Below are 18650 nucleotides of genomic sequence, written 5' to 3' on the forward strand. Positions count from 1 at the left end.
GAATGTTGGTAGTGTTAAGTCTTGATCAGTTCCTTGCGTCTGAGGAGCGGCTGACAGCCAGGCCGGCACGAGTCCTTCAAGGTGGACACTTCAAAACTTGTCAGAGATAAAGAGGCTTTTAAATTTTTTGCCAGAAAACACTAGCCCTGGCAGACACACATCTGCAGGAGGCAGAGAATGAGACGGTAGGCAGGCTTGGAGCAGAGAATGAGACGGTAGGCAGGCTTGGAGCAGAGAATGAGACGGTAGGCTTGGAGCAGAGAATGAGACGGTAGGCTTGGATCAGAGAATGAGACGGTAGGCTTGGAGCAGAGAATGAGACGGTAGGTAGGCTTGGAGTAGAGAATGAGACGGTAGGTAGGCTTGGAGCAGAGAATGAGACGGTAGGCTTGGAGCAGAGAATGAGACGGTAGGCTTGGAGCAGAGAATGAGACGGCAGGCAGGCTTGGAGCAGAGAATGAGACGGTAGGTAGGCTTGGAGTAGAGAATGAGACGGCAGGCAGGCTTGGAGTAGAGAATGAGACGGTAGGCAGGCTTGGAGCAGAGAATGAGACGGTAGGCAGGCTTGGAGTAGAGAATGAGACGGTAGGTAGCCTTGGAGTAGAGAATGAGACGGCAGGCAGGTTTGGAGTAGAGAATGAGACGGTAGGTAGCCTTGGAGTAGAGAATGAGACGGCAGGCAGGCTTGGAGCAGAGAATGAGACGGTAGGCAGGCTTGGAGTAGAGAATGAGACGGCAGGCAGGCTTGGAGCAGAGAATGAGACGGTAGGCTTGGAGCAGAGAATGAGACGGCAGGCTTGGAGCAGAGAATGAGACGGTAGGCTTGGAGCAGAGAATGAGACGGTAGGCTTGGAGCAGAGAATGAGACGGCAGGCAGGCTTGGAGCAGAGAATGAGACGGTAGGCTTGGAGCAGAGAATGAGACGGTAGGCTTGGAGCAGAGAATGAGACGGTAGGTAGGCTTGGAGCAGAGAATGAGACGGTAGGTAGGCTTGGAGCAGAGAATGAGACGGTAGGCTTGGAGCAGAGAATGAGACGGTAGGTAGGCTTGGAGTAGAGAATGAGACGGCAGGCAGGCTTGGAGCAGAGAATGAGACGGTAGGCAGGCTTGGAGCAGAGAATGAGACGGTAGGCAGGCTTGGAGCAGAGAATGAGACGGTAGGCAGGCTTGGAGCAGAGAATGAGACGGTAGGCAGGCTTGGAGCAGAGAATGAGACGGTAGGCAGGCTTGGAGCAGAGAATGAGACGGTAGGCAGGCTTGGAGCAGAGAATGAGACGGTAGGCAGGCTTGGAACAGAGAATGAGACGGTAGGCAGGCTTGGAGCAGAGAATGAGACGGTAGGCAGGCTTGGAGCAGAGAATGAGACGGTAGGCAGGCTTGGAGCAGAGAATGAGACGGTAGGTAGGCTTGGAGCAGAGAATGAGACGGTAGGTAGGCTTGGAGCAGAGAATGAGACGGTAGGCAGGCTTGGAGCAGAGAATGAGACGGTAGGCAGGCTTGGAGCAGAGAATGAGACGGTAGGCAGGCTTGGAGTAGAGAATGAGACGGTAGGCTTGGAGCAGAGAATGAGACGGTAGGTAGGCTTGGAGCAGAGAATGAGACGGTAGGCAGGCTTGGAGTAGAGAATGAGACGGTAGGCAGGCTTGGAGCAGAGAATGAGACGGTAGGCTTGGAGCAGAGAATGAGACGGTAGGTAGGCTTGGAGCAGAGAATGAGACGGTAGGCTTGGAGCAGAGAATGAGACGGTAGGTAGCCTTGGAGCAGAGAATGAGACGGTAGGCAGGCTTGGAGTAGAGAATGAGACGGCAGGCAGGCTTGGAGCAGAGAATGAGACGGTAGGCAGGCTTGGAGCAGAGAATGAGACGGTAGGCAGGCTTGGAGCAGAGAATGAGACGGTAGGTAGCCTTGGAGCAGAGAATGAGACGGTGGGTAGGCTTGGAGCAGAGAATGAGACGGTAGGTAGCCTTGGAGCAGAGAATGAGACGGTGGGTAGGCTTGGAGCAGAGAATGAGACGGTAGGTAGGCTTGGAGCAGAGAATGAGACGGTAGGTAGCCTTGGAGCAGAGAATGAGACGGTAGGCAGGCTTGGAGCAGAGAATGAGACGGTAGGCAGGCTTGGAGCAGAGTGAAGCAGAGAAAGAAACGGTTCTAGAATAGGGTGAAGCACCTACAGAAAGTCACTGTCAGTCAGATCTAAACAAAATAGTGTGAGAAACCTTAGCAAGCCGGGTGATAGACACCTGTCCTCTTAGTAAGAGCTAGAGAGTCAAGAAGATAACAGGGAGAATGCTACACGCTTAAGATCTACCAGAAAGAGAGGAACATAAACTAGTAAAAGAAATGTGGAGGGGGTAAAAGAGTACATGAACGTGAGAGGCGGTGATGAGAAGACGGGTGTGTTGAGGAGGAGGAGCAGCAGCGGCGGTGATGAGAAGACGGGTGTGTTGAGGAGGAGGAGCAGCAGCGGCGGTGCTAGGGAGGTCGGTGCCTACCACGGACTGTTGTGCTGCGCGGCCTTGGCTCGCCCTGAGCTGGGCCTGCAGGTGCGGGGGAGGGTGGAAGTAGCGACAAGGGTCACGAGAACAGCGGCTCTTGATAGCGTCCATGCAAACTGTGACAGTGCCCTCGTCTGTCGTGCTCACGTGATCGGGCGGGTGGGCGAAGCGACACTCCTGCTCTGGCCTCTTGCACGCCCCGCGCTGAAACTCGCGGCACACCTACAGGCAGAAGAGCGGACTACAGCAGGGCGACCCAGCAGGGGGGGAGGACACCGGGGGGCAGCACCAGGACGGCTAGCCGGGGGCAGCAGGGGGCAGCTGGGGGCAGCTGGAGATGGGGGGCAGAAAAGGTGCAGGGCGCCGGGTGGGGGCGGGGCAGAAAAGGTGCAGGGCGCCGAGTGGGGGCGGGGCAGAAAAGGTGCAGGGCGCCGGGTGGGGCCGGGGCAGAAAAGGTACAGGGCGCCGGGTGGGGGCGGGGCAGAAAAGGTGCAGGGCGCCGGGTGGGGGCGGGGCAGAAAAGGTGCAGGGCGCCGGGTGGGGCCGGGGCAGAAAAGGTGCAGGGCGCCGGGTGGGGCCGGGGCAGAAAAGGTACAGGGCGCCGGGTGGGGGCGGGGCAGAAAAGGTGCAGGGCGCCGGGTGGGGGCGGGGCAGAAAAGGTGCAGGGCGCCGGGTGGGGGCGGGGCAGAAAAGGTACAGGGCGCCGGGTGGGGGCGGGGCAGAAAAGGTGCAGGGCGCCGGGTGGGGCCGGGGCAGAAAAGGTGCAGGGCGCCGGGTGGGGGCGGGGCAAAAAAGGTATAGGGCACAGGGAGATGGGGCAGAAAAGGTGCAGGGCGCCGGGTGGGGGCGGGGCAGAAAAGGTACAGGGCGCCGGGTGGGGGCGGGGCAGAAAAGGTGCAGGGCGCCGGGTGGGGCCGGGGCAGAAAAGGTGCAGGGCGCCGGGTGGGGGCGGGGCAAAAAAGGTATAGGGCACAGGGCGACGGGGCAGAAAAGGTATAGGGCACAGCAAAATGGGGCAGAAAAGGTATAAGGCACAGGGCGACGGGGCAGAAAAGGTATAGGGCACAGGGCAACGGGGCAGAAAAGGTATAGGGCACAGGGCGACGGGGCAGAAAAGGTATAGGGCACAGGGCGACGGGGCAGAAAAGGTATAGGGCACAGGGCGACGGGGCAGAAAAGGTATAGGGCACAGGGCGACGGGGCAGAAAAGGTATAGGACACAGGGCGACGGGGCAGAAAAGGTATAGGGCACAGGGCGACGGGGCAGAAAAGGTATAGGGCACAGGGCGACGGGGCAGAAAAGGTATAGGGCACAGGGCGACGGGGCAGAAAAGGTATAGGACACAGGGCGACGGGGCAGAAAAGGTATAGGGCACAGGGCGACGGGGCAGAAAAGGTATAGGGCACAGGGCGACGGGGCAGAAAAGGTATAGGGCACAGGGCAGAAAAGGTATAGGGCACAGGGCGACGGGGCAGAAAAGGTATAGGGCACAGGGCGACGGGGCAGAAAAGGTATAGGGCACAGGGCGACGGGGCAGAAAAGGTATAGGGCACAGGGCGACGGGGCAGAAAAGGTATAGGGCACAGGGCGACGGGGCAGAAAAGGTATAGGGCACAGGGCGACGGGGCAGAAGAGGTATAGGGCACAGGGCGACGGGGCAGAAGAGGTATAGGGCACAGGGCGACGGAGCAGAAAAGGTATAGGGCACAGGGCGACGGGGCAGAAAAGGTATAGGGCACAGGGCGACGGGGCAGAAAAGGTATAGGGCACAAGGCGACGGGGCAGAAAAGGTATAGGGCACAAGGCGACGGGGCAGAAAAGGTATAGGGCACAGGGCGACGGGGCAGAAAAGGTATAGGGCACAAGGCGACGGGGCAGAAAAGGTATAGGGCACAGGGCGACGGGGCAGAAAAGGTATAGGGCACAAGGCGACGGGGCAGAAAAGGTATAGGGCACAGGGCGACGGGGCAGAAAAGGTATAGGGCACAAGGCGACGGGGCAGAAAAGGTATTGGGCACAGGGAAATGGGGCAGAAAAGGTATAGGGCACAGGGCGACGGGGCAGAAAAGGTATAGGGTGTAGGTGTAAACGGAGCAGCTGGAGAGAGAGAGATGGATTAAGAAGCATTTAACCCCGGGTGGGGAAAGCTGCAGCTGGTGTAAGGTCAGGGCACGGTGTGACAGGTCAGGGCCACGGTGTGACAGGTCAGGGGCACGGTGTGACAGGTCAGGGGCACGGTGTGACAGGTCAGGGGCACGGTGTGACAGGTCAGGGGCACGGTGTGACAGGTCAGGGGCACGGTGTGACAGGTCAGGGGCACGGTGTGACAGGTCAGGGGCACGGTGTGACAGGTCAGGGGCACGGTGTGACAGGTCAGGGGCACGGTGTGACAGGTCAGGGGCACGGTGTGACAGGTCAGGGGCACGGTGTGACAGGTCAGGGGCACGGTGTGACAGGTCAGGGGCACGGTGTGACAGGTCAGGGGCACGGTGTGACAGGTCAGGGGCACGGTGTGACAGGTCAGGGGCACGGTGTGACAGGTCAGGGGCACGGTGTGACAGGTCAGGGGCACGGTGTGACAGGTCAGGGGCACGGTGTGACAGGTCAGGGGCACGGTGTGGCAGGTCAGGGGCACGGTGTGACAGGTCAGGGCACGGCGTGACAGGTCAGGGCACGGTGTGACAGGTCAGGGCACGGCGTGACAGGTCAGGGCACGGTGTGGCAGGTCAGGGCACGGCGTGACAGGTCAGGGCACGGCGTGGCAGGTCAGGGCACGGCGTGGCAGGTCAGGGCACGGTGTGGCAGGTCAGGGCACGGTGTGGCAGGTCAGGGCACGGTGTAGCAGGTCAGGGCACGGTGTGACAGGTCAGGGCACGGTGCGACAGGTCAGGGCACGGTGCGACAGGTCAGGGCACGGTGTGACAGGTCAGGGCACGGTGTGGCAGGTCAGGGCACGGTGTGGCAGGTCAGGGCACGGTGTGACAGGTCAGGGCACGGTGTGACAGGTCAGGGCACGGCGTGACAGGTCAGGGCACGGTGTGACAGGTCAGGGCACGGCGTGACAGGTCAGGGGGACGGTGTGACAGGTCAGGGGGACGGTGTGACAGGTGAGGTGACTAACGTGAGAGAGTGTTACCATGACAGTAGTGAGAGGTGTAGGGGAGACATGACAGAACCTCTACATGTCGGGAGCAAACTACCTCCTGTGACCTCCGCTTAGGTCCCGAGGTCACCAAAGGTCATCATTCACCTACCCTTAACACCCAGGTTGACCTATCCTCAAGAAACGATGGCCTGCGCTCTTATTAACTTTCAACGAAGCAAACAAAAGCAATGTAGCACTGGCGTGTCTGTAATAGGTAGATCTAGTGTAACGTTTAGGTTTAAATTCTACTGTGATGGTGAGAACCAGAGGAAGGGAGGAATAGGGAAGGAGGAGATGAAGGGGAGGGGTGGGCGAGGAGGTGGAAATGTTTAGAAAACGGAGCGCGGACGGGAAGAGTGGAGGGAGGAGAGAAGGAAGGAGGAGGATGATTAGGAAGGAGTAGAGTAGCTGATGTTAATTACTCTCTAATATAATGTATAAGCTGCCACCATCCTGAGGAGGTGAGGTCTGGAGAAATGAGGCACCTCACCTCACCTCACCAGCCTGTTTGTTACTCATGAATTTATTCAGTAAAGATTCAGTAAATGGTGCTTCCTGCCGCACTATTTAGTAATTGTGACAAATATTGTAGAAGAACTGGCAGGATGGTGGCACCTTATACATTAGAGAGTAATTAACATCAGCTACTCTCTCTACTCCTTCCTAATCCTCCTCCTCCTTCCCTCTCTCCCTCCTGCCTCCCCTCTTCCCGTCCGCGCTCCGTTTTCTAAACATTTCCACCTCCTCGCCCACCCCTCCCCTTCATCTCCTTCCTTATTCCTCCTTCCCTATTCCTCCCTTCCTCTGGTTCTCACCATCACAGTAGAATTTAAACCTAAACGTTACACTATGATGTTTGGGTGGTTATTTGTCGCTGCTTTCAAAAGAGCCGAGGCTTAGTTGTGTATGGCTTAGACGGCTTAGTTGTGTATGGCTTAGACGGCTTAGTTGTGTATGGCTTAGACGGCTTAGTTGTGTATGGCTTAGACGGCTTAGTTGTGTATGGCTTAAGACATTGAATTTGAGAGGAAATCGCAGTTCATCGGTACCCATGAATGTACTTGTGTGCTGTTGATGACTACTCCGTCCCCCCGTACTAGTTATTGTATATTAAATTGATTATATTCATTGATTGTGTTCTCTTCCCTATAGTTCTCCTCTTGTGTTCAGTACACTCTCTTGTGTAAAGTGTGTGCCAGTATAGTTCTCTTGTGTTCAGTACACTCTCTTGTGTAAAATGTGTGCCAGTATAGTCCTCTTGTGTTCAGTACACTCTCTTGTGTAAAGTGTGTGCCAGTATAGTTCTCTTGTGTTCAGTACACTCTCTTGTGTAAAGTGTGTGCCAGTATAGTCCTCTTGTGTTCAGTACACTCTCTTGTGTAAAGTGTGTGCCAGTATAGTCCTCTTGTGTTCAGTACACTCTCTTGTGTAAAGTGTGTGCCAGTATAGTCCTCTTGTGTTCAATACACTTTCTTGAGTAAAGTGTGTGTCAGTATAGTCCTCTTGTGTTCAATACACTCTTGTGTAAAGTGTGTGTCAGTGTAGTCCTCTCGTGTTCAATACACTCTCCTAAATATGCAATGTGAAAATATGCTCTTATCAGCACCCATTACACTGAGTTGTGTCATATCAAGAGTTACTCATCAACCTTGGCTTCTCCCTGATATAAATATTCTCCCTCCTACTCTAATTACAGCAATAAACAAGGAGGGCTCAAATCATAAGCGTCTAACGTAATTACAAACTATTAACAAAATGATTAACGAAGCCTCGGGTGACCAATACTAGAGTGTGGCCGAGGTGTGGGGGGATGGTGTAAGGTCAGGGGGGATGGTGTAAGGTCAGGGGGGATGGTGTAAGGTCAGGGGGGATGGTGTAAGGTGTGGGGGATGGTGTAAGGTCAGGGGGGGATGGTGTAAGGTGTGGGGGGATGGTGTAAGGTCAGGGGGGGATGGTGTAAGGTCAGGGGGGGATGGTGTAAGGTGTGGGGGGGGTGGTGTAAGGTCAGGGGGGATGGTGTAAGGTCAGGGGGGATGGTGTAAGGTCAGGGGGGATGGTGTAAGGTCAGGGAGGGATGGTGTAAGGTCAGGGGGGATGGTGTAAGGTCAGGGGGGAGGGATGGTGTAAGGTCAGGGGGGATGGTGTAAGGTCAGGGGGGATGGTGTAAGGTCAGGGGGGAGGGATGGTGTAAGGTCAAGGGATGGTGTAAGGTCAGGGGGGATGGTGTAAGGTCAGGGGGGATGGTGTAAGGTCAGGGGGGATGGTGTAAGGTTAGGGGGGAGGGATGGTGTAAGGTCAGGGGGGATGGTGTAAGGTCAGGGGGGGAGGGATGGTGTAAGGTCAGGGGGGATGGTGTAAGGTCAGGGGGGATGGTGTAAGGTCAGGGGGATGGTGTAAGGTCAGGGGGGATGGTGTAAGGTCAGGGGGGATGGTGTAAGGTCAGGGGGGATGGTGTAAGGTCAGGGGGATGGTGTAAGGTCAGGGGGATGGTGTAAGGTCAGGGGGGATGGTGTAAGGTCAGGGGGGATGGTGTAAGGTCAGGGGGGATGGTGTAAGGTCAGGGGGGAGGGGATGGCGTAAGATCAGGGGGGAGGGGATGGTGTAAGGTCACGGGGGAGGGATGGTGTAAGGTCAGGGGGGGAGGGATGGTGTAAGGTCAGGGGGGGAGGGATGGTGTAAGGTCAGGGGGGGAGGGATGGTGTAAGGTCAGGGGGGGAGGGATGGTGTAAGGTCAGGGGGGGAGGGATGGTGTAATGTCAGGGGGGAGGGATGGTGTAAGGTCAGGGGGGGGGAGGGATGGTGTAAGGTCAGGGGGGAGGGATGGTGTAAGGTCAGGGGGGGGAGGGATAGTGAAAGGTCAGGGGGGGGAGGGATGGTGTAAGGTCAGGGGGGGAGGGATGGTGTAAGGTCAGGGGGGATGGTGTAAGGTCAGGGGGGATGGTGTAAGGTCAGGGGGGATGGTGTAAGGTCAGGGGGGATGGTGTAAGGTCAGGGGGGATGGTGTAAGGTCAGGGGGGATGGTGTAAGGTCAGGGGGGGAGGGATGGTGTAAGGTCAGGGGGGAGGGATGGTGTAAGGTCAGGGGGGATGGTGTAAGGTCAGGGGGGATGGTGTAAGGTCAGGGGGGATGGTGTAAGGTCAGGGGGGATGGTGTAAGGTCAGGGGGGATGGTGTAAGGTCAGGGGGGATGGTGTAAGGTCAGGGGGGATGGTGTAAGGTCGGGGGATGGTGTAAGGTCGGGGGATGGTGTAAGGTCAGGGGATGGTGTAAGGTCAGGGGGATTGTGTAAGGTCAGGGGGATGGTGTAAGGTCAGGGGGGATGGTGTAAGGTCGGGGGATGGTGTAAGGTCAGGGGATGGTGTAAGGTCAGGGGATGGTGTAAGGTCAGGGGGGATGGTGTAAGGTCAGGGGGGATGGTGTAAGGTCAGGGGGATGGTGTAAGGTCAGGGGGGAGGGGATGGTGTAAGGTCAGGGGGGGAGGGATGGTGTAAGGTCAGGGGGGGAGGGATGGTGTAAGGTCAGGGGAGGAGGGATGGTGTAAGGTCAGGGGGGGAGGGATGGTGTAAGGTCAGGGGGGGGAGGGATGGTGTAATGTCCGGGGGGAGGGATGGTGTAAGGTCAGGGGGGGGAGGGATGGTGTAAGGTCAGGGGGGGAGGGATGGTGTAAGGTCAGGGGGGGAGGGATGGTGTAAGGTCAGGGGGGGGAGGGATGGTGTAAGGTCAGGGGGGGGAGGGATGGTGTAAGGTCAGGGGGGGGAGGGATGGTGTAAGGTCAGGGGGGGGGGAGGGATGGTGTAAGGTCAGGGGGGGAGGGATGGTGTAAGGTCAGGGGGGGAGGGATGGTGTAAGGTCAGGGGGGGAGGGATGGTGTAAGGTCAGGGGGGGAGAGGGATGGTGTAAGGTCAGGGGGGGAGAGGGATGGTGTAAGGTCAGGGGGGGAGAGGGATGGTGTAAGGTCAGGGGGGGGGAGGGATGGTGTAAGGTCAGGGGGGGGAGGGATGGTGTAAGGTCAGGTGGGGAGGGATGGTGTAAGGTCAGGGGGGGAGGGATGGTGGAAGGTCAGGGGGGGAGGGATGGTGTAAGGTCAGGGGGGGATGGATGGAAGGAAGGTCAGGGGGGAGGGATGGTGTAAGGTCAGGGGGGAGGGATGGTGTAGGGTCGGGGGGGGGATGTTGAGGTGTGGGGGGTGGGCAGACCAGAGTGTGCATGTAGGTCAGCAGACCAGAGTGTGTAGGTCAGCAGACCAGCGTAGGGGGGTGGGCAGACCAGTGTGTGTAGGTCAGCAGACCTGGGGCCAGATTCACGAAAGAACTTACGCAAACACTTACGAACGTGTACATCTTTCCTCAATCTTTGACTGCTTTGGTTACATTTATTAAACAGTTTACAAGCATGAAAACTTGCCAATCAACTGTTGTTATTGTTATAAACAGCCTCCTGGTGCTTCGGATCTCATTAACTCTTTAATAATTGTAAACAAAGCCGCCAAAGATTGAGAAAAGATGTAAAGGTTCGTAAGTGCTTGCGTAAGTGCTTTCGTGAATCTGGCCCCTAGTACCCTACAACCATCAGTTCTTCAACAACTCTCCAAATGATCCCCTCAAGGATTCAAACCTGGGTCACAAAGGTAGCACCGCAATACTAAACCCACTCAGTACAGCACTCATGTATACAAGGGCATCCTCAGTGGGCCAAGGACCTCCACTCCCTGGCACCCCCTTCATGGTCCTGACCCCAAACAACTGTACTCGGTCATTACAAGACTGTATTACACGCAGCTCCATGTCTCTACAAGACTGGCGGCAGGCGGGAACTACGATGCCGTGATGCATAACTCAATAACGTGATGAATCTGTGAATGTTGAAGCTGTACGACGGAAACCTGTAAGACCTTGTCCGAGACATCGTAAGACCTGGTGCCAGAGATCACAAGACCTGGTCTGAGAGACCATTTAGGCGTCTCTCATTCTTATTACAGCAAAGACCATTCGGCTTTAATTATTCATTTTTTTTAGTTATCACCTTATGACGATACCCGCGTTATGTTTGAAAGTTGTAGCAACGTGTTCGAAAGTTGTAGCAACGTTTTAGATAAGGATTATGTGCTCGAAAGTTGTAGCAACGTGTTAGATAAGTATTATATGTTCGAAAGTTGTAGCAACGTGTTAGATAAGTATTATGTGTTCGAAAGTTGTAGCAACGTGTTAGATAAGTATTATGTACTCGAAAGTTGTAGCAACGTTTTAGATAAGTATTATGTGCTCGTAAGTTGTAGCAACGTGTTAGATAAGTATTATGTGTTCGAAAGTTGTAGCAACGTGTTAGATAAGTATTACGTGCTCGAAAGTTGTAGCAATGTGTTAGATACCTGTTACAATGTGTTCGAAAGTTGTAGCAATGTGTTAGATACCTGTTACAATGTGTTCGAAAGTTGTGGCAACGTGTTAGATAAGTATTACAACTTGTAACAACGTTGTAGTTATGTCGTGAGTTTGGCGGGGAAGGCTAAAGAATCAAACGGACGAGAGCGGGTATCGAGTCATGACTCGCTCCTCACAACTCGCTAAGTCTCATATTTAAGTCCTTCGGACCTAACCAGAAACATTCAAACGACGCCAGTCCTCATTTGTCCCAAGTACCGCCCATATTACTGGGAACGGAAATGAAGAGTAGTGGATTAAGTTTGAGGACAGGTTGCCGATTGTTCTCCTGTTTGTAAATGCCTGATTGTTTTTTTCAGTGTCAGTATTTATAATACTAATATTTATCAATAACTGATAAGATTAGGTTGCTAAACTATAGTGTTTAAAGTCTTCATTAATCACGTGTCAAAACAGTCTTCTTCCAACTTTCAGGCAATGTTCTTCTGATACAAATTGAAACAAAGTGTAATTACTTACTACATCAATTCTCTATCTCCGTTGTCAGTGATTACCGCTGTAATCCTCGCTGTATTCTGCACCTTTAACCGACGATAGTAAAGAAATGACCGGAAGATGACAGCTTCGTAAACAACACAATTACGGGTTAATGACGCATTTCTGTTGATACCTTTAACCGGTGGCTGTAACCGGTGGCTGTAACCGGTGGCTGTAACCGGTACCCCTGATTCAACAAGGCGTGGGTGTGTTTACTCTGGTCTTGGATATGCAGGAAGGGGGAGTGTGTGTGGGGCAGGTGATGGGGGTAGGGAGCATTGTGGGGGGGGGGAGGGGGAGGAGGAGGGGGGGGAGGAGGGAGGGGGGGAAGGGAGGGAGGGAGGGGGGAAGGGAGGGAGGGAGGGGGGAAGGGAGGGAGGGAGGGAGGGAAGAGAGAGTGTAGTTAGAGGGAGGGAGGGAGATAGAGGGAAGGAGAGAGATACGGATACAACGGTGGAGAGGAAGATGTGGGAGGGGCAGGCTGGGGGGAGAGACAAAAGGGGTGGAAGACTTAGGGAGGCTAAGGGAGGAAGACTTAGGGAGGCTAAGGGAGGAAGACTTAGGGAGGCGGGGGAGGAAGATTTAGGGAGGCGGGGGCAGTGGTCACCTTTGACCTCAGGGTCAGGCCGCCACTCCCGGCTCGGGTTGAAACAATACTTATCTCATAGTTATTGTTTTAAAAGTTAGTTTGTGAGTGTGTGGAGACTCTGGCCGGGGCCCCCCAGAGCGCGGGGCCCCAAGCGGCTAGGGAGGAGGGGCAGGGGCGTGACACACCAGCAGGGGCGTGACACACCAGCAGGGGGCGTGACACACCAGCAGGGGGCGTGACACACCAGCGGGGGCGTGACACACCAGCGGGGGCGTGACACACACCAGCGGGGGCGTGACACACACCAGCGGGGGCGTGACACACACCAGCAGGGGCGTGACACACACCAGCAGGGGCGTGACACACCAGCAGGTGGCGTGACACACACCGGCAGGTGGCGTGACACACACCGGCAGGGGCGTGACACACACCGGCAGGGGCGTGACACACACCGGCAGGGGCGTGACACACTCCAGCAGGGGCGTGACACACTCCAGCAGGGGCTTGACACTCCAGCAGGGGCGTGACACTCCAGCAGAGGCGTGACACTCCAGCAGAGGCGTGACACTCCAGCAGAGGCGTGACACTCCAGCAGAGGCGTGACACTCCAGCAGAGGCGTGACACTCCAGCAGAGGCGTGACACTCCAGCAGAGGCGTGGCACTCCAGCAGGGGCGTGGCACTCCAGCAGGGGCGTGGCACTCCAGCAGGGGCGTGGCACTCCAGCAGGGGCGTGACACTCCAGCAGGGGCGTGACACACACCAGCGGGGGCGTGACACACACCAGCGGGGGCGTGACACACACCAGCGGGGGCGTGACACACACCAGCGGGGGCGTGACACACACCAGCGGGGGCGTGACACACACCAGCGGGGGCGTGACACACACCAGCGGGGGCGTGACACACACCAGCGGGGGCGTGACACACACCAGCGGGGGCGTGACACACACCAGCGGGGGCGTGACACACACCAGCAGGGGCGTGACACACACCAGCAGGGGCGTGACACACACCAGCAGGGGCGTGACACACACCAGCAGGGGCGTGACACACACCAGCAGGGGCGTGACACACACCAGCAGGGGCGTGACACACACCAGCAGGGGCGTGACACACACCAGCAGGGGCGTGACACACACCAGCAGGGGCGTGACACACACCAGCAGGGGCGTGACACACACTAGCAGGGGGCGTGACACACACTAGCAGGGGGCGTGACACACACCAGCAGGGGGCGTGACACACACCAGCGGGGGCGTGACACACACCAGCGGGGGCGTGACACACACCAGCGGGGGCGTGACACACACCAGCGGGGGCGTGACACACACCAGCGGGGGCGTGACACACACCAGCGGGGGCGTGACACACACCAGCGGGGGCGTGACACACACCAGCGGGGGCGTGACACACACCAGCGGGGGCGTGACACACACCAGCGGGGGCGTGACACACACCAGCGGGGGCGTGACACACACCAGCGGGGGCGTGACACACACCAGCGGGGGCGTGACACACACCAGCGGGGGCGTGACACACACCAGCGGGGGCGTGACACACACCAGCGGGGGCGTGACACACACCAGCGGGGGCGTGACACACACCAGCGGGGGCGTGACACACACCAGCTGGGGCGTGACACACACCAGCTGGGGCGTGACACACACCAGCTGGGGCGTGACACACACCAGCAGGGGCGTGACACACACCAGCAGGGGCGCGACACACACCAGCAGGGGCGCGACACACACCAGCAGGGACGTGACACACACCAGCAGGGGCGTGACACACACCAGCAGGGGCGTGACACACACCAGCAGGGGCGTGACACACACCAGCAGGGGCGTGACACACACCAGCAGGGGCGTGACACACACCAGCAGGGGCGTGACACACACCAGCAGGGGCGTGACACACACCAGCAGGGGCGTGACACACACCAGCAGGGGCGTGACACACACACACCAGCAGGGGCGTGACACACACCAGCAGGGGCGCGACACACCAGCAGGGGCGTGACACACACCAGCAGGGGCGTGACACACACCAGCAGGGGCGTGACACACACCAGCAGGGGCGTGACACACACCAGCAGGGGCGTGACACACACCAGCAGGGGCGTGACACACACCAGCAGGGGCGTGACACACACCAGCAGGGGCGTGACACACACCAGCAGGGACGTGACACACACCAGCAGGGGCGTGACACACACCAGCAGGGGCGTGACACACACCAGCAGGGGCGTGACACACACCAGCAGGGGCGTGACACACACCAGCAGGGGCGTGACACACACCAGCAGGGGCGTGACACACACCAGCAGGGGCGTGACACACACCAGCAGGGGCGTGACACACACCAGCAGGGGCGTGACACACACCAGCAGGGGCGTGACACACACCAGCAGGGGCGTGACACACACCAGCAGGGGCGTGACACACACCAGCAGGGGCGTGACACACACCAGCAGGGGCGTGACACACACCAGCAGGGGCGTGACACACACCAGCAGGGGGCGCGACACACCAGCAGGAGGCGTGACACACCAGCAGGGGAGGACATACGCTACAGAAGAGGAGGGAGAGACACTGGTGAGGGGCGCGTCTGGGGGGCGCCAGTAGCGTCAGGTGTGGGTGTTAGGACCACCAGGTGCTGACGCCAGGGAGTCAACACCTTGTAAGTCAGGAAACAAAGATGGCAATCCAACCAAAGAAGGCAAGCAGCATGCAAACGGTACAGGCAACTGAGGTGCATGCAGCAGGCAAGCGGTCGAGGCAGGAGCAGCGGAGAAGCCTATTGCCTGCCCTGCAAACCTGGGTAGCGCGAGGCGTGGTTCAGGGAGTGATGGGTATGCGTGAGGTACAGAGGTACGAGAGAGCGCAAAGGGTCAGCGGCACCTGACAAAAGGGGGGGCGGGAGAGGGGCATCTGGCGCGGCACCTTACTCAGCAGTGGGCGTTGGCTTGGCCCTATTGGATAGATGAGGGAGGGATGAGAATCCAGGGCCAAGCATAAGGGCTGGCTTAGCTGTGTGGGGTGGGCTTAGCGTGGCATGGCCCTCTGTTGAGGGTGCTGGGTCTATAGCGTTGCTCTAGCACTAACAGTTGCGCAGCCCGGAGGGGGGGGGGCGGGGTGAGGTAAGGAGGGGGGGTTGGGGGGAGGCACTAGCGGTGGCTTCAAGTGGGGGTTGGGGGGGAGGGCTTGACACTACCGCTGGCTTGAGTCTGGGTCGGCGCTGGCTTCGCTCTGGAGATGAGAGGAGGGAGTGCCACACTTGCTGTGGTAGACGGGAGAGACAGCCACCACACCCACCAACCACAAACACTCTTCTAAGCAGCAATATTACGCGAGAGGACCGGTTCTCTGGAGAACATAGCAGAGTTCTACCCGTCTTCTCTATGACTTGTCAACCTTTGGGCTAGTTATATCATGAAAGATTGGAGGGGGACATATCTCTGTTGGTGGGTGTGGTGTAGTGTGCTGTTGCTGCTACCCTGGGGCACGTCCACCCCGGGGGTGGTGCTGCCCTGGGGCACGTCCACCCCGGGGGTGGTGCTACCCTGGGGCACGTCCACCCCGGGGGTGGTGCTAGTCTAGGGCACGTCCACCCCGGGGGTGGTGCTGCCCTGGGGCACGTCCACCCCGGGGGTGGTGCTAGTCTAGGGCACGTCCACCCCGGGGGTGGTGCTGCCCTGGGGCACGTCCACCCCGGGGGTGGTGCTAGTCTAGGGCACGTCCACCCCGGGGGTGGTGCTGCCCTGGGGCACGTCCACCCCGGGGGTGGTGCTAGTCTAGGGCACGTCCACCCCGGGGGTGGTGCTGCCCTGGGGCACGTCCACCCCGGGGGTGGTGCTAGTCTAGGGCACGTCCACCCCGGGGGTGGTGCTACCCTGGGGCACGTCCACCCCGGGGGTGGTGCTAACCTGTCGCACGTCCACCCCGGGGGTGGTGCTACCCTGGGGCACGTCCACCCCGGGGGTGGTGCTACCCTGGGGCACGTCCACCCCGGGGGTGGTGCTACCCTGGGGCACGTCCACCCCGGGGGTGGTGCTACCCTGGGGCACGTCCACCCCGGGGGTGGTGCTAGTCTAGGGCACGTCCACCCCGGGGGTGGTGCTAGTCTAGGGCACGTCCACCCCGGGGGTGGTGCTAGTCTAGGGCACGTCCACCCCGGGGGTGGTACTAGCGAGCACAGGATTACTGCCAAACGAGGCTACAAAAGTCCCCCGAAGGAGTAGAGTAGCGGTGGTATGAGTGTGAAGGGTGGGGGGGGGAGGGGCACCACAGGTAATTATGAGTGTCGGCATGAGGTTTGCTGAGCAGACAACTGGCTGCTGGTGTGCGGGTACGCATGCACCCAGGACGCAGAGTGCATCTTACGCTACGCCGCCTCCACGTGTCCAACGTCAAGCCTGACGCAAACTGCGTCCCTCACACACCAAACGTCACAGGGGAGGCGCTCCCCCCCATCCATGACTAAGGGAGTCGGGACGCAGGGAGCAAGGTGGACCACCCCGCCAGGACACACAGGGGGGCACACTCCAGGACACATGGGGAGGGCGTAGGGAGCACTCCACCTCTGGGCGGCACACTCGCCCCGCGCAAGAGGAATCCTGAGCGGAAATGTCTACTGTAACATGAACTATTACAGGAAAAAATCTGTCGTACAGTGCCGCTGTAACGGTTCTAAGGATACATTCAGTAAAAATCAGTGCTCCATTCATTACAAAATAAAGAGAACAGACGAAAAATTGAACGAACAAAGATAAGTATAACAATTTACTGTTAGCAACTGAAGAGATACAAAACAAAATACGATATTCGGCAAATTAGAAAAAAGCAACATGTTAACGGTCGGATGAGTACCGCAGATAAACTATTAATTGAAATAAGAAATATAAAAATGCAGTTAATCGATAATATATATATATATATATATATATATATATATATATATATATATATATATATATATATATATATATTATATATATATATATTATATATATATATTTTATATATATATATATATATATATATATATATATATATATATATATATATATATATATATATATAATGTGGAAAAAAAAATTGTTATTGAAGAACCACTGCTGGAAATACAAAGGGTCAATATTGTCGGGGTCCCACAAGGGGGCCGACAGGCTTAAGGTGAGTAAGAATGAGGTTATGAGAGCTCACATATGAGGACAAGACTCACAACACAGAGAAAGCAGGTTAGATCAACTTTCACTGAAACAAATTATCTCCTATTTACAGCCTGAAAGATAAAACGTAAATATATATATATATATATATTTATATATTTATATATTTATATAGATATATATAAAAATGATAAAATCAGAACTTAATAAGAAAGCCAAGAAAGCATAGTATCCACTGTAAGAATATTGAAGCGAAGCTAATATGGGGGTGGGTATCACTGTACTGCTAATATGGGGATGGGTATCACTGTACTGCTAATATGGGGATGGGTATCACTGTACTGCTAATATGGGGGTGGGTATCACTGTACTGCTAATATGGGGGTGGGTATCACTGTACTGCTAATATGGGGGTGGGTATCACTGTACTGCTAATATGAGGGTGGGTATCACTGTACTGCTAATATGGGGGTGGGTATCACTGTACTGCTAATATGGGGGTGGGTATCACTGTACTGCTAATATGGGGGTGGGTATCACTGTACTGCTAATATGGGGGTGGGTATCACTGTACTGCTAATATGGGGGTGGGTATCACTGTACTGCTAATATGGGGGTGGGTATCACTGTACTGCTAATATGGGGATGGGTATCACTGTACTGCTAATATGGGGGTGGGTATCACTGTACTGCTAATATGGGGGTGGGTATCACTGTACTGCTAATATGGGGATGGGTATCACTGTACTGCTAATATGGGGGTGGGTATCACTGTACTGCTAATATGGGGGTGGGTATCACTGTACTGCTAATATGGGGGTGGGTATCACTGTACTGCTAATATGGGGGTGGGTATCACTGTACTGCTAATATGGGGGTGGGTATCACTGTACTGCTAATATGGGGGGTGGGTATCACTGTACTGCTAATATGGGGGGTGGGTATCACTGTACTGCTAATATGGGGATGGGTATCACTAATGAGGTAAGTCTCATCTTCCCTCACCTCCCCCCCCCCCCCCCTCCTCCTACCTACACTCATACTGAGTTATGAGTAGTTTTACCAGGGGAAAACTAGCAGTTTGAAAGACTTTGTGTGATAGCTCGACACCTGATAATCGCAGTCACATTTCAGCTCCTCTACCAAAGTGTGTCATTTGGTTTCAGTTGCTACATATAATTCTTATAGACTATAAGCTTGAGGGTGCGTGCGTGTGCGTGTGGAGGGGGGGCGGCGTACGGGGGGAGGGGGGGGGGTGATAAAAGCATGAACTAGGGTGAACAATCCAATGTTTGTTTACACTGCTGTGCCTGGAGGAAATTGACCTACAAC

At 56.3% G+C, this 18650-nt stretch overlaps 1 protein-coding gene across 1 annotated transcript in view; it reads right to left on the reverse strand.

Annotated features, from left to right (window-relative positions):
• LOC123763716 (muscleblind-like protein 1) overlaps positions 1-18650 on the reverse strand; it is a 274770-nt gene that overhangs the window by 40448 nt on the left and 215672 nt on the right. Inside the window, exon 5 of the mRNA XM_069304185.1 lies at positions 2493-2717. Coding sequence (XP_069160286.1) covers positions 2493-2717 — 225 coding nt within the window. The remainder of the gene's footprint in view (positions 1-2492; positions 2718-18650) is intronic.

Source organism: Procambarus clarkii, chromosome 52 (genome assembly GCF_040958095.1).
Source record: "Procambarus clarkii isolate CNS0578487 chromosome 52, FALCON_Pclarkii_2.0, whole genome shotgun sequence".
In the NCBI taxonomy this organism is placed as follows: Eukaryota; Metazoa; Arthropoda; class Malacostraca; order Decapoda; family Cambaridae; genus Procambarus; species Procambarus clarkii.